At 38.4% G+C, this 17,084-nt stretch overlaps 1 protein-coding gene across 1 annotated transcript in view; it reads right to left on the reverse strand.

The window, feature by feature from the left end:
• LOC122549163 (antizyme inhibitor 1-like) overlaps positions 1–17,084 on the reverse strand; it is a 38,763-nt gene that overhangs the window by 18,204 nt on the left and 3,475 nt on the right. Inside the window, exons 2-3 of the mRNA XM_043688523.1 lie at positions 8,422–8,562; positions 4,121–4,324 (exon numbers count right to left, since the gene is read on the reverse strand). Of these exons, the coding sequence (XP_043544458.1) occupies positions 4,121–4,228 (108 nt within the window). The 5' untranslated portion in view covers positions 4,229–4,324; positions 8,422–8,562. The remainder of the gene's footprint in view (positions 1–4,120; positions 4,325–8,421; positions 8,563–17,084) is intronic.

Genomic DNA, 17,084 nt, shown 5'->3' on the forward strand with positions numbered 1-17,084 from the left:
GAGGGATATGGGGGCTGGGTGCTGGCAGATGGGACTAGATTGGGTTGAGATATCTGGTTGGCATGGATGGGTTAGACCAAAGGGTCGATTTCCATACTGTACATTTCTAGGACTCTAAATTGCACGCAATTCAGGGACTTGTATACCTGAACTTCTTGATGCCCACCATTCACACTCACCTTAGGTTTCTGTCCATCAAGCATATGTGTTCATTCTTTATTGTCTCAAAAATGTTTAACTTCAAAGCAAGCCACACTAATTTTCACATACTTTCCATTCTGCTAAATTAAAGGGTGACAGTGGTTAGGCAGGGTTAGCCACAGACCAGGATTCAACTCTCACCTTGGATGACCAACTGTGCGGAGTTTGCACATTCTCTCAGTCTGTGTGGGTTTCCACCGGGTGCCCCGGTTTCCTGCCACAATCCAAAATCTGCTATGCAAAACTGTCCATAGCGTTTAGGAATGAGCAGGCTAGGTGGATTAGCAATGGTAAAATACAGGATTCAGGATGGGATGAAGGGCTGGGTCTGGGTGGAATGCTCTTTGAAGGATTGATGGGCCTCTATCTGCACTGTAGGGATTCTATGAAATCTTTCTTGATTCCTTTTGAAAAAAACTGCTCTCCTCACTGTCAAAGGCAGCAGAAAGATTGCACTTCCTGGTTAATCGGTCTTGTAAGTTCTTATTCAGTACACAATGATTGTTGTCTGCAACATGGAATCAACTACATTGTCTTAAGAATGGATCATTAATAAGTGCTCGCTCCAGTGCAACAGTAGTGACAGAATATTTAGAGCTCAGATCACCACACTGAAGTGAAATACTGCTGCCCTGGAGACTGAATACATGCAAAAGTTGCGTTCTATTTAATAGTTTATTTTATTTTTCAGGTATGAGTGTTAGCTGGCAGTAATTAGCCAACAGGCCACAATGTCCAACTCAAGTTAAAACTGCTGTGATACTTGGGTTTATTTACCATTCTTGAATTTTGAAAACTGCTAATAGTAATGTGACTTACCCTTATGTGACATGTATAAGAAATGAGAAAATGTATGCAAATACTGGAGTTCTTTGGTCTAATAGCAACACTTGATCGATCTTTAATGCTAATCTGAACTAGTTTGGTTCCATTGCATCAAGTGGACAAAGCAAGCTGTGTACACACAATGGAATGTAACGGAAATGGATACATCAACCAGCAACCAGTAAGATCCATTACAAGTTATAATAAAAGCTTAGTGAATGTTGAGGCCATTTAGTCCATTCTATCTACAAATTTAATTATTTGTCTCACTTTTCTGCTTTTCAGCCATTGGCCTGCCATTGTTTGCCTTCCAAGTATATATCCAATTTGTTTTGAAAGTTTTTATTTTGACTGTTTACACCACCCTCAGGCAGCACCTTGAAGGTCACAAAATAAATCTCATCTTCCCTTTGGCCGTTCTATTTGTCTTCTCTCCCACGTAACCGGAAACAGCTTCCCATTTGTTGTCAAACCCACCATAATTTTCATGCCTCTTCAACTCTCAGTTCTGAATAATTCTAGCTTCTGTAATTTCTTTGCATAGCTAAAGTCTCTCATTCTTGGTATAAATACCTTCCATCTCAAAGGTTGGTACAAGTTTGAAGATGGTATTAGCTCAGTGAGAAAACAGAAGTATGCTGTAAAACCAGGTGGTGGTGGTAGGTGGGTCTGTGAACAACAGAATTAAACGAACAGTTTCTGTATGTAATTGATCCTTATAGCTCAATCCTTGGAGCCCTGGTGCAAACATTCTGGTGAATCTGTGCTCCTTCTGAGGGAAATGCATCCTTTTGAATTTCTGGTGCTTTAAACTGTACACCGTATTCTGGACAAACGTGTATAGCCATAGCAAAAGATTATCCCCTGTATGTTCCAGTGCTCGTTATAAAAGTCAACATTCCAATGGCTCTTTTGAATTTCTTTTCTACCCGATTACCATATCGGTCATCTATATAGAAGAGACCATAACCATTTTCAGGCCTCCACTGTTCTAAACTCATCATTGAAATACTTAAAACAACTATTTTGGTATTTAAGTATTTACCTTTTGGATTTCACACTTGCTTATATTGAAGTACATCAATGCTTTGTTCACTTATTTAAATCAGTGTCTCTTGCCAACTTTATCCTCTCGTCTGTATACCTACGATGACCCCAACATCACCAGACTTGTATATGCAATTTTTGTACTGTAGTATCCAAGTCATCAACAATGACTAGTTGAGACTTCAGCAAAGATCTTTTGGGAAAGCCACTAATCACATCCTTCCAATCTGAATACATATTAATTTTATCCTTTAACGTGTATTTACCAAGTTAATAATTTGCCTTTGACTCCATGAACATTAATTTTCGCTAACAGCTTTATGTGAAAATGTCACTGAATGCCTTCTGGAAATCTAGAAAACCTGCACCACAGACATGCTCCTGTATATTTTTGCCACAGGGAGTACAATAAAGGTTCATCAAATTAATTCCTGGGTTAGAGGGATTGTCCTTAAGAAAAGGTTAAAAAGACTGAGCTTTTATTCCTTGCAGTTTGAGGGGTAATCTCATTCAAACAATTTTTACATCAACCAACAAGGTGTCACGAACAAGGAGACATGGGCTCCGAGTAAGTTATCATTTAGGACACTGATGAGCAGGAATTTCATCACACGGAGGTTGCTAATTCTTTGTATTTTTCTATCCTAGACTACACCCACAGGCTTGGTCTGTAATTATATTCAAGACCAGGACTGATATTGCTACACATGAAAAACATCAAGGGATAACACAAGAAAATGGTATCAAAGTAAATATTTAACCATAATCACATTAAATAGTAGAGTTGAGTGGAGGGACTGAATTGCCCACTGCTGCTCTTAAGGACGGCCTGAATATTTTAATGAAGAATCAAACCCAGGGCATAACAGCCCATACCTAGTCGCCTTTGAAAAGGTGATGAATTGCTTTCTTCAACTGTAGTCCACATGCTGTAGGCTGACCCATAATACTGTTATGTAAAGAATTCCCAGATTCTCATCCCTGACAATGAAGGAACAATGGTATATTTCTAAATCAGGATAGTGAATGGCTTGAAGGGAACCTTGCAGGTGGTGTTCCCATATATTTGGTGCCTTGTCCTTTTAGTTGGAAGTAGTCATGGGTTTGGAAGGTAGTGTATCAGGATTTTTGGTGAACTTCTGCAGTGCATCTTATAGACAGTACACACAGCTGCTAAGCGTCAGTGGTAGAAGGAGTGGATGTTTGCGAATATGGTATCAGCAAAATGGGCTGCTTTGGCTTGGATGGTGTCAAGCTTCTTGAATGTTGTTGGAACTGCACTTATCGAGGCAACTGGGGAGCATTCAATCACTCCTGACTTGAGCCTTGAAGATAGCAGACAGGTTTTAGGGAGGCAGGAGATACTTGCTGCAGTATTCCTTGGCTACAAGAGCACATCAGAGGCACTGCATTTGTGTCCGGAGTCCAGTTGAGTTTGTCAACAGTAACCCAAAGGACTTTGATACTGGAGAACTCAGATGGTAACACCATTGAATGTTAACAGGGAATGGTTAGATAGTCTTTTATTGGAGATGGTCACAGCCTGGCATTTGTGTGGCATGAATGTTGCTTGCTGCTGGTCAGTCCAAACTTGGATATTGACCAGATGTTGCATTTGAACATGGACTGTTTCAATATCGGAGTCATTGCGAATGATGCTGAACAGGGTGCAAACACACCCACTTCTGACCTTTTGATAGAAAAAAGGTCATTGATGAAACAGCTGGAGATGGTTGGGTCTAGCACACTATACTGAGGATTGTATGGTTAGATTATGATTTCAGCTACAGAGGATGCAATTATCCAGATAACCAGATAGAATGAAAACATGCAAATTCAGCAAAAGCAATGGCAAATAAATTTAAATTTTAGCTTACCAGGTGACCTTGTAATTATTGTGATTAGAATGTTGGCTGGTGAATAAAAGTTGCAATTGGCTTCACATAGTGCTCTTGTATGCTTAATTTTAATACCTTTGACTTGCAGTTTGCCTGATTAATTTAACATCAATGTAAGAGTTACATGCCAATGTATAAAATATACTTACCTCAACAGTATGCTCACGAATACGGTTGTCAATAACATCATTAAGGGTGGTTTTTTCTTCCAGAAGGTCAAAGGGGTAGCTCTCTTCTAGTTCAACAAATCCTTTCATCTTTCAGTGATACACAAGCCAACGCTCCTAAACCAAACACCAAGTGAAGGTCCTTACAGAGCCTTCAATATCGGGGTTCTTAAAATATGCAACAAACTGCGAAAGAAAACAATGTTTGTATCAGAAAGATATTTTGTAGCTGCTCCAAGAAAATAGGATGGCATCTAAACAAATTTCCAGAAAACCTGCAAAGGTATTAAAGTCTTACCAGTGTCACTTATTTCCTGCATTATGTCCCAATGCAATTTGACAAAGCAAAACAATCATTAGCATTATCACACTAATTCACACAACTGCAATTTTCAGATTTTGGTTCAGGTTCATTAAAAAGTATTATAACTTAACCTTCTGACAAACATGAGTAAACATTTTTAATAATAATGAATAGAATTCGCTTTAGACCAAGTGTTAAGGAAGAAAAACTGACCTTGACAAAAGTGTAGAGGAAATTTTTAATACAAATAATGACATCACTTCGCAGAAAAGTAAAGAACGTTAAGCTTGAATGAATTGAGATGAAATGATAAAGATTTTGATTTTTTTTGGATACAAGCAAATAACAGAGCAGGGTAACTTGTGCTGCAAATGTACTGCCCTATGATGCATTTTTAAAACACTACTTTAGTATTTATGGCAAACTCTTAAATATAAATGACTTCATTACATTTAAGTTTTGATTTGCCTTTCTGTACAATCCAACATGCTATTAATTGGTTTTGTATATTTCCCCCCCCCGCCTTAGTCTCAAAGAGTGCTCCCCCCTCGCTAGCTCAACAATTTCCTGGTCAAGCCCAGATAATGTTGTCTTTCTTTGCAAATCTCCACCTTCTGACCATCATCATTCTGTTGACATCACTTCCTTAAACAGTGGAATAGAGAAACAAGGTTTTTAAAAACTTTTCTTGGGAAGTGGAAATGAAAATCAGGTGTAACATTACATGGGCATATCCAAGTTTAAGTCCAACTCAAAACGATGGATATAATTCTTTCAACGTAACAGTACTGAAAAAATCCAAACTGAATTTGGTCGTCTCAGATCAATTTTCTTTGACACGGTACCACATCAAAAAATATAGCACACAATGGAAAACTCTTCCAGTCAGGTCATGAGAGAGGCCAACATGGAAAACAGAAAAATTATAAGAGAATGTGTCTGAGAATGTGACAGTTTTTAAAACAGAAACCAAAAAGGTTTCATTTGACAGCTGAAGGGATCAAAAGCTACAGGATGAAAGTCGGAATAAGGTACTAAATGGACGATTGGCCACGATCATATCGAATGGTGGAGGAGGTCCAAAGGGCTGAATTACTAATTCCAGCCCCCATTTTCTATATTTATCATATGGTCCTAAAGGTCTCCCTTTCTTGCATTAATCTTGACAAAAATAGTGAAATGGTACTTGAAAAACAGTTATTCACCTTTCTCTGCCAAAGGGATGTTTTTATGAAGACTGGATTATTGTATTGTGCTTCTAAATGGTGCACTATATCAACCCTCAGTAGCTTTCATCTGGCAGATTCTAGCCAGTCCTATTCAGTTCGACTTTAATGATTCGCTTTGACTCCATATACTGAGTCAAAATCCTTATCCTTTCATTGATCGTTGCACCTTTAGCTGGATCTTCCCACAAACATCTTCGATTGCTCTAAAACAGATTTCACATCTGTGCTGACCATTCACTCAGCCACCATGCTCATATTCTTGATTTTGGACTTTATTTCTATCCGGCATATCACCTTGCACCCCAGTTTCAAAACCCCTCATTTAGTTGCCCACATTTAGTTTCACAATTTCCTCAAAAACTACCCTCCTTTCCATTATTCTTTGCCTTGTTCTTATGTGCTTGCAGATATGACCCTGCACAAGGTTCCCTATAAAAGTGCAAGTCAACCACAAATGTGGGCTGGGCTTTGATTTCATTCATGTTAAATGGAATAGAAACGGCCCAGTTTTTTTTTTTAAAGAAAGCATGCACACTTGATACTGAGATTCCTGGAGTTTCAAAAACCTGCTTGCCTTTGGTGTAGCAGACAAGATTTTTAATAATTCCAGTATTCAAGCCAAGAGGCTTTATAAGATGGAAATTGAAAACTTATTAGATTGTAACGCAGGAGTTCTAGCAGCAATTTTACATGTGAATGACAATATAGGGTGTATTTGCAGCTATGCCTGAAATCGAGATTTGACTTGAGTCACAAAGATAACAGTTAAGTGGTCCTGATTTGTCTGAGGTTCTCTGCTCATTTTGACACTTCGCATAGACTGGCCAATTATATGCAAATTACTATAGTGACAATTTCTATCACCACCTCCAAACTGAAAAGAAAAAAAGTGTTTCAGTAGTAAAAAAAGACCCAGAACAAAATCTGAATTATTTAAGACATCTTATTTGGGATGGCAGTGGCTCAGTGGTTAGCACTGCTGCCTCTCAGCACCAACCTCAGGCAACTGTCTGCGTGGAGTTTGCACATTCTCCCAACGCCTGCGTGAGTTTCCTCCCACAATCCAAAGATGTGCAGGTTAGGTGAATTGGCCATGCTAAATTGCCCATAGTGTTCAGGGATGTGTGTGTTGGGTGCATTAGTCAGGGGTAAATAATAGGATAGTGGGGTGGGGGGGGGGGGGGGGAACAGCTGGGTCTGGGTGGGTTACCCTTTGAAGGGTCAGTGTGGACTTGTTGGGCTGAAGGACCTGTTTCTACGTTATAAGGATTCTATGACACTATCTGAATTACAACATATCTTTGTGTAACATCTTTAAGGTTGCAAAATATCCCAAGGCACATCACAGAGACAAGACACAAGTCTATTGAGAATTTCGAAAACAATGTCAGGAATTTTATAATCAAGAAGTTGTGTGTCCATGTGGTCAGTAAACTCAAGCAGCAGGTGAATAGGACTTGTTGAGCAAAGACAAAGACATGGGCAGCTATTTTAGATGACTTACAGTTTAGAGGTAGAATTTAGGAGTCAAGCCAGAATGACAATGGAATACTCAAGCCTAAATGGGGGAAAAAATATCAATAAAGGGCGTCAGCCATAGATGAACTTAGGCAGAGTCAAAGATTCTGGGTGGAAATTAGTATTCTTATTTAATGATACACATGGTCAGACACTCATTCCAGAGTTAAGTATGACATCAAGGGTGTGAGCACGGTGGCTCAGTGGTTAGCACTGCTGCCTCACAGCATCAGGGCCCCAGGTTCGATTCCAGCCTCAGGTGACTGTCTGTGTGGAGTTTGCACATTCCCCCAGTATCTGGGTGGGTTTCCTCCCACAGTCCAAAAGATGTACAGGACAGGTGAATTGGCCATTCTAAACTGCCCAGAGTGTTAGGTGCATTAATCAGAGGAGAATGGTTCTTGGTGGGTTACTCTTCAGAGGGTCGGTATGGACTTGTTGGGTTGAAGGGCCTGTTTCCACACTGTAGAGAATCTGTAGGGAATCTAATCTATTTTAGTTAGGAGAAAGTGAGGACTGCAGATGCTGGAGATCAGAGCTGAAAAATGTGTTGCTGGAAAAGTGCAGCAGGGCAGGCAGCATCTAAGGAGGAGAATCGACGTTTCGGGCATAAGCCCTTCTTCAGGATTCGGGCTTATGCCTGAAACGTTGATTCTCCTGCTCCTTGGGTGCTGCCTGACCTGCTGCGCTTTTCCAGCAAAACATTTTTCAATCTATTTTTGTTGCCAGGGTAGACAGAAATTGGAGCTGGAGCAGAAACCCAAATCAACAGCTTCTGCAAAATATTTAATTGGGGAAATTTCTGATCTTCTAGCACTGGAAATCAGATAAACATTTGATAATTTAACAACATTAGAGAAGTTGTCAAAGATAGTGTGATGCAGGGTCCAAGAGATGCCAGTGCACCATGATAAGTTATAATAAGGACAGAATTACAATTCACTTATTTGATCAGTAGATTATTCGCATTTTAACTTGCTGTCTATGTGGAATATGTTATGAAGCACTTTGATGAACACTGAATACTGGGAGATGATAACCTAAAGACACCCAATTAGATGTTTATTAACAGATTGCCATTTTTTGATAGTTTGAGGCTCGGTAGTGATTCAGAAAGATACCCAGCATCAGCTCTTTAGAATACAATGAAATGATTCTTCTGGTCAGTCAATACAGTAATAGCAAGAAAAAGCATTTGTTTTTACATATTTCAACCAATAGACGATTCTTACATGGACAAGTCGGGAGATGGAACACCACCACTATCAGCTGGGGTCCCAAGGTGGCTCGGCGTTGAAGTCGAACTGTTCTCTGTAGAGTGTTACTCCCAGACCTTCTGGATAATTGTTATACACCCGAACAGAAATTCTGCCCTGTAACGTGATTTATTTAAAAAGTCAGTGGACATACAAACAGCAAAATACAATGCAATGACTGAAAAAAGAACTTTCCTTACTTCAAAGCTAATATCCTATGAAATTGCAGGTTCTAGTAATTTCCACAAGGAAAAACGCAAACGACAAGTCAGTGCACCAGGTTATTACACTTAAAATTTTTCTCTGAATTTTTTTGATAGGTCGCAGATTGAGATTTCACTATAAAACCATAAAATAGTTATATCACAGAAAGAGGCAATTCACCCCATTGTCAATAAACTAGACACCTATTCCAATCCATTAACCAGCACCTTGTGTGAAGTCCTGCATGTGACAACTCTTCAGGAACTAATCCAGGTTCTTTACAAATAAATTCAGTGTTTTCACCACAACCACCAAGTTGGACGATGAATTCCAGACATCCAACACCTTGTGGATGAAAAAGCTATTCCTTATATCTGCTTTGATCCTTTTACCAATTATTTGAAATCTTTGCTGTTAGCAACTGGCCTCTCTACTTGGGGAAACAGGTCTTTCTCCTTGACTCTTTTCAAACCCCTCAGTATTACACACACCTCGATTAAATAACTCCATTGTAAGGAAAACAACTCTAGCCTATCCAATCTCCCATAATTGCCATAATTTTCAAGTAGCATTCTTTCTCTTGTAATCCAGACAGCCAACACTAACCTTAATAGATAAATAAATTCACTTCATAGCTTTGCTGTAAGAAACTAGTTTAATTCATCTCCCTGATGACTTATTGTCATTCATTTAGATTGTACAAATATAGACGTTGATCTCCACATTGGAAACTACAGAATTTGAAGACAAGTTAGTTCAGTGGGTAATTTCTTTTTGATTCATTAACAAAACATTGGCATTGCTTTCCAGGCCAGCATTTATTGCACACACCTAATTGCCCAGGAAAAGTCAAATCACACTGCTGAGAGTCTGAAGTCACAAGGTGGCCAGATCAGGTAAGGATGGCAGTTTCCTTCCTTCACATTAGTGAACCCAGATGGGCTACGTTGCAACAAAAAATGATTTCATGGTCCTCATTAGACTCTTAATTCCAGACTTTCACTAAATTCATATTCCACCATGTCAGGAATCAAACCCACATTCCCAGAATATTATCGGTCTCTGGATTAATGGTTTAATGATAATACCACTACACCATCATGTCCCAGTATCTTTCATCCTAACTAGGTTGAAGTACAAGAGGTAGAAACCAGGTAATTACCTGATTGATGGCAACATGACCATTGATATTCCCTGGCATCTGAAATATTCAATGTATGTATTAATAATTTGGATGAGGTGATACTTATTGATCCAACGCCAAGTGAAATTTAGTAAGGAAACACACAGGTAGTGCAACTGGGAGCAGAAGGGAAATAAAGTTCAATATAACAGTGTCAAGTTGTCCATTCTTAAATCAAGGTCATCCAGGATAAATAGAATAATTCCTTCATTAAGTGATTTGAGGCTGTAATGGAATAAAGGGATTTTGTGTCCATGTACACAAATCACTAGTAGCTAGTGCACAAGTGCAACAAACATCAAATTATAAATGTTTTACAAATAACAAAGAGTGAATTAATGGCTTACATTTCTTTGAAGTGCTTGAAATTGAAAAGCAAAGTGCTCTTCAGTTGCACTCAACCTTGGTCAGCTCTTTCTGAAAAACTATGTCCAAGTTTTGGACACTGTTCCACAGAAAAGATAAAACAGCTTTGGACTAAGCACAGTGTAGATGCACCAGAATTATAGAAAAGGGTTAAATTTCATGGCAAGTTCCATCACCTTTATTCAGATATTCTCAAGATTGATCTGTATAAGATCTTGAAATGATAAAGGAATTCAAATGGGGTGGATAGAGAAAAAAAGATTGTCTCGCATGGAGAATTCCAGTGAGCATCTTAAAATGAGAGCTAGGTAATTTAAAATAAATAACATCCCATACCCAAAAGTGTTCTTCGCAAACTTTACCCAAAAAGGTTGTGCGTGCTGGATCAATTAACCAAGATCTACAATTTTTGGTTGGGTAAGGATATCAAGGGATGAAGTATAGGTAATAAATGTTGCTATACTGATCATTATCAAACAATACTATAACTAACTTGAAAGTGAATATTTACTGTTTCTATGTTGGTATCTATCAATTAAATTTCTTACTCTATTCATTGTCCTGTTCCATAGCACTTCAAAATAAGGTCTCATTAATTCAGTATGGTATTTAGATTAATGTGGAAAAACCATGAATTTGCTCTATTAAGGCTTTTTTTTTGAAAAAAATGAACAACTTTTTCTGGTGAATGCAGTGACTCACTGCCCATTCAATGAGTTTTACACTGAAGTCTCTTAACTCCTTTTGTAAAGGAGTTGAAGAAAATGAATTTAGACAGTTGCAACCCAATCCATATTTGCATTGACAACATATGATTACCAAATTATAGGTTATGTGTTGAAGGTTCAATTCAAGGAGAATCAAAAACAGCAGAAAATTTCAACAGGTGCAAATATCATGAACAGGAAACATTACAGTGAAAAAAATGGGAATAATCAAACTTTCCATCTTTCTTAGCAATGATCAAATTTAAATGCGCTGCACTCCAAGTTATTGTATTTTCCTTTAACATGAATCCACCAAGACCAATTTTGTTAATCATCAAAAGCCCATTTTAAAAGAACAATCAAATTATACTGTAAAATGATACCTCACAGGTTTAATAAAAAACACCTCCCCTTAAATTTGTAGCAGTAAATTTATTGTTTTAAATGTGGTTGTAAAAATGTCATAAAAGCTAACTAATATGGGACATGATGCTTTGAACAGAATGTGTGAACAATGCTGCCTGCTTGCCATACCTATTCTAATTCTAACCCTATGAATGAAAATCTAGCAACAAAAAGCCACTTACAGATCTATCACTAGAACATAACAGCAAGCTCTCCTTTTCATTTGACCAGGATAGCACAAGCTAAATTAATTTGCAGGTAACAGCACTGATAACATTTACATCATCAATGATTTACAATTTATCTTTGCCGCTTAGTCTCACTACTCACTTTGCCGATTCCACCAATTTATGAAATTTTCAATAAAATTATTAATGAAAATCCATCGTGAAATATTAGTATGGTAAATAAGTTATACCAATCTACAAAAATGATCACTTTCAAGAATAAAGCCGTAACTACCTCCACTTTGATTCTGTACATTCATGAAAGGAAAACAGTGAGTGATCATATCTGTAAGCATCTGTGTACATATACACAAACCTACAGCACAAAAATATTTTTTATATAAATGAAAGGCAGCTTTCCACCTTGCGTTAGTTACCTCATACATTTTTACATTGATAATGCTGCAGAGTCAATGAGTGAAAATGCTAAAAGTTTTATTAGTGCCTTGTTTGAAGTATAATAAGTATATAATACAATTGGACAAAGTAAAACAGATTTATGAAAGGTATATAATATGTGGCAAATTTTTTACGAGTGCTTTTACAAATTATAACCAGCAGAATGGATAAAGGTGAATGAAGGTGGATAAAATGAATTTCAGCTTTCGAAAAGCATTCAATGAGGCACTATCCAAGAGTTTGGGCCTCCCTTGAGATTGGAATCGGGCTTATAATATTTGCATGGGCTAAGAATCTGCCAAAGAGAACGACAGGATTTAAACAGGACGGCAGACTATGATTAATGGGGTACTATACGAATCAGTGCTGGGGTCTTAGCTATTTTCAAATCTACATCAATGATTTAAATAAGCAGGTTTGGTGAGATGTACCCCAGTTACTGATGATACAACATTAGACAAAGTAGGCTAACATTTTATTATCCATCACATAGGACTAGAACACCATACCAATTGATCAAATATTGATCAGATAATCAGGAGGCCCGCATAATCAATGTAAAAAAAAACACTAAGTAATAGAGATGCAATGCAGGGGATATAGACACCACTGTCATACTTTATTTAACAGTATGACTCATCAATAATGCAATTCTGCCTTAAATAAATCTTACCAGCAGACAGCCTTCTCACTCAACCTCAACTGACTACTTGGACATCACAGTATTTAAGGAGAAATTGTCATGAAACGGAATCAACTGTTGATATTTTGTGATGCCATTCAATTGAACAAGTATACTTGCATTGAACTAAAATTCTAAAAACGATAGTAATTGGATAGAATAATGCTTTAATGTCATGGTATTTGAAGGATATAATGTGTGTCGGTTTATCAAGAGTGCTGATTCATAAGGTGTCAGTTAAAAAGTTTTGCCGTAGATAAATTAAATAAGGATGGTAGATGGAAAATACTGCAAAGTGTGAAATTATACACCTGTTTTAAAAACGCAGAATCCATAATAGACTGGAAAGAATTATCTTTGAGGGACACTTCAATCCTTGTACACAAACCATAGAATGCAGGCACAGCAATTAATTTGGAAAGCCTTTATCACAAAGGGCTTGTAATGCAAATGTAAGTCCTTATGCCCAAAATGTCGATTCTCCGGTTCCTTGGATGCTGCCTGACCTGCTGCGCTTTTCCAGCAACACATTTTCAGCTCTGATCTCCAGCATCTGCAGCCCTCACTTTCTCCTCTAATGTAAGCCAATCTTATTACATACAGAGCTTGAGGAAGCTATAACTGGAGAATGGCGCACAGGTTTGATTTCCTTACAATATACCTATTTTAAAAGGATGCAACAAAGATTCACTAAACTGGCTGCTGGAATGAGAGGCGCGTTCTCAAATAAAGATATTGACTAGACTTGGCATATATTCCCTAGAGATTACAAAAAGAGGAATTCATTTAAACGAAACAATTGATCAGCTTGGTAAAGTCTATGTTTCCACTGACTGAGGTGCCTGGAACTATAGAGCACTGTTTCAGAATAAATATTATTCAATTATTTAGAGCAAGATGGGGCTTCTTCACTTAAAAGTTTCTGAACATTTGGAATTCTCCAGAGAGCGCTCTGCATGTTCAGTCATTGAGGATCCAGGGCAGGTCAACAGATGTTGGATACTATGGGGAATCATGGAATATGGGAAGTTGCAGCTTAGATAGAAAATCAGAACATTTTACAGAAAAAGTTTTGAGGTGTTGAATGGCCTACTTGCGCTGCGCAATGTCGCCAAGACATGCCATCTTGGGTACAAAGTATTGAGGTACAAATCTTAGATATAACAAGATAAAATAAAGGAAAAACTTAACACTACATTACAGATATACATTGTATAAGTTAGGAAAATAAGAACTAAAGCTAAAAAGATAGACTTTCTCCAAGTGCACTTTTCACTGTACTCTTGTACCCTGTCAGAAGTCACATGACACCAAGTTATATTCCAACAGTTATATTGAAATCACAAGCTTTTGGAACACTGCTCCTGCATCAGGTGAAGTTCTGGATGGGATTCTCTTTGGAGGGTTGAAGTGGACTTGATGGGCTGAATGGCCTGCTTCCACACTAAGAATTCTGTGCCAACATTACTGTAAATATACCTACATTACGTGAATGGCAACAGCTTAAGAAAGCCTGTACCTCCCCCACCTCCCAACTTTTTGTGACCAAATACGGAAGGGCAATAAATGCTGGCCTTCCATTCCCCTGAAGAAATAAAAAAAATTCACCCAGTAAAATCACGCAAGCTCTTAATGAACTGATTTATTATTTTCCTGCCACAAAGCAATCAAAGCGCCTTTGATTTGATTCTGTAGGAGGCAATATTCACACAATTAAAGAGGTGGCTCAGTGGTTAGCACTACTGCCTCACAGCACCAGGTTCGATTCCAACCTCAGGTGAATGTGTTGTTTGCACATACCCTAAACATTATTTTACAAGTCAGATTTCAAATAACTACACAGTCATTGACAGAGGTATGATTGAAGGCACACTTGACTACATAAAGAAAAGACACTCTTCTTGCAGCCTGCTCACTTGCCCTATATGGACTGCAGTCTGTTCTGCTCAGCTGTGGAGATTGCTTCATGATACATACTGATACATACTTTTGTTTATTTGTGTGTCATGGAATCCAATTTACAGGCACTGAGAGCCAATATTAAAAACTGTAAGAGAAAAATAAAATCTGATGACTGTGACTTAGATATGGACACAAAGCAGACAGTCCAGTCAACCAGATTTGACTTATTATTGTCACATCTACCCAAGTACAATGAGAAGTTTTGTTTTGTGTGCAATACAAGCAGATAATACCATATAAAGTACATTAGGTTAATATAACAGAGTGAAGAACAAAATGTCACAACTGTAGAGAAAGTACACAGAGCGCAAGATCAACATTTAAATTTATAATTTGAGGGGGCCAATTTAGAAGTCTAACGACAGCAGGGAGAAAGCTGCTCTAATCTGTTCATACTTGTATACAAACTTTTATATCTTCAGCTCAACGGAAGAGGGTGAAAAAGTATAACTTGGGTAGGAGGCATCTTTGATTATGTTGGTTGCTTTGAGGCAGAGGCAAGTATAGATAGAGTCAATGAAATTTAATCTGGCACAATGTGAAGTCATGCATTCTGGAAGGAATATGGAGATACAATATAATCTAAATATTGTTATTCTGAAATGGGTGTAAACCCAGTGATGTCATATTTCAATTTCTATCTGACAACTTAGAGGGCTAATCTACAGAAGAAGAATTGTTATTGACTGAATAATTAAAATTAGTAACAATCTCAGATACCCTATTCAACCAGGACAGAACCATCTCAGCTGCAGGCATGTTAGTCATGTGCAAACGGCCCCAAGTCTCAAAGTTAAGATGACTCAGTCCCCAGATCAAATATACAAAAGGGTTCAGGCCATCACCTCATGGCCTTCAGTATTCTTGAAAATATCACTTGGAGGAACCATAGAAGGGGAGGAAAGACAGAATATAGCGTGGATGGGGGCGTCACTGGTTATCAAGATAGCTTGATATTACCACCAGTAACTGTACTGAAAAACCCATAGTTGTCAGAGGAAGGGAACTCTAACTGTATTTGATCACGTCTGATAACGGTAGATTTTCTGATCGAAGTCCCCAAGACTTTGCTATTCGGCCAGGAGATACGAGAACCAAGCCAAAGCAAGTTACCTTGATATAGGTATGGGGAACTGTTTGTAGATTAGTCAAACCTTGTCAATGGAGTAAATGCTGTACAGGATTACAGACTTCAAGGAAGAAATGGACAGACTGACTGCTGAAATGAGCAGACACACATGGAATTTCATCTAGCACAATATGAAGTGATGCATTCTGAAATAATATTTCAGTACTATTCTGAAATGGTGTCGACCTCGTGATGTTATATTTCAATACTGCAAATTCCAAGCTGAAACAGCAGTTTAGAAGACAGAAGATACTTGGCTACATAAAGAGTATTGAATGCCATCAGTTAAGAAGTTAGCATGGATAGAAGACTGGCTGTCTGGCAGAAAGCAGAGAGTGTGAATGTTGTGGTTCTGTTCGCCAAGCTGGGAATTTGTGTTGCAGACATTTCGTCCCATGTCTAGGTGACATCCTCAGTGCTTGGGAGCCTTCTGTGAAGCACTTCTGTGATCTTTCCTCCGGCATTTATAGTGGTTTGAATCTGCCGCTTCCGGTTGTCAGTTCCAGCTGTCTGCTGCAGTGGCCGGTATATTGGGTCCAGGTCGAAGTGCTTATTGATGGAATCTGTGGATGAGTGCCATGCCTCTAGGAATTCCCTGGCTGTTCTCTGTTTGGCTTGTCCTAGAATAGTAGTGTTGTCCCAGTCGAATTCATGTTGCTTGTCATCTGCATGTGGCTGGTCATGTCGTTTCGTGGCTAGTTGATGTTCATGGATGCGGATCGTTAGCTGTCTTCCTGTTTGTCCTATGTAGTGTTTTGTACAGTCCTTGCATGGTATTTTGTACACTACATTGGTTTTGCTCATGAGTGTGAATAATAAGGTCCTTCTAAGGATGACAGCAGTGACAAGTGGTATTTTGCAAAGCTCAGTGCCAGGACCACAAATTTTCACTTTATACATTTACAATCTAGATGAAGTAACTGAGGGAATTCTGGCTACGTTTGCAGACAATACAAAGATAGCTGGAGGGACAGGTAGCATTGAGGTGATGGTTGTGGTGGGATCTGCAGAAGGATGTACTTCTGAGGCTGTTATGAGGCTCTAGTCAGACCACGTTTTGAGTACTATGCAGAGTTTTGGGCCCATATTTCATGAAGGATGGACTGGCTCTGGACTGTGGTCAGAGGATGTTCACAAGAATGTTCAGGAACAAAAAGCTTAACATAGGAGGAACTTTTGAGAACTCTGGGTCTATACTTGGAGTTTAGAAGGATGAGTGGGATCTAAATGAAACAGAATACTGAACGGCTTGGACAGTAGATGTTGAGAAGACATTTCCATTGATGGGAGAGATTATGACCCAAGTCTTAGAGTAGAGGGAAAACCTTTTAGAGGGGAAATAAGGAGAAACTTCTTCAGCAGAGTAGTGAATCTA

The sequence above is a fragment of the Chiloscyllium plagiosum genome, chromosome 4 (assembly GCF_004010195.1).
Source record: "Chiloscyllium plagiosum isolate BGI_BamShark_2017 chromosome 4, ASM401019v2, whole genome shotgun sequence".
Taxonomy (NCBI): domain Eukaryota; kingdom Metazoa; phylum Chordata; class Chondrichthyes; order Orectolobiformes; family Hemiscylliidae; genus Chiloscyllium; species Chiloscyllium plagiosum.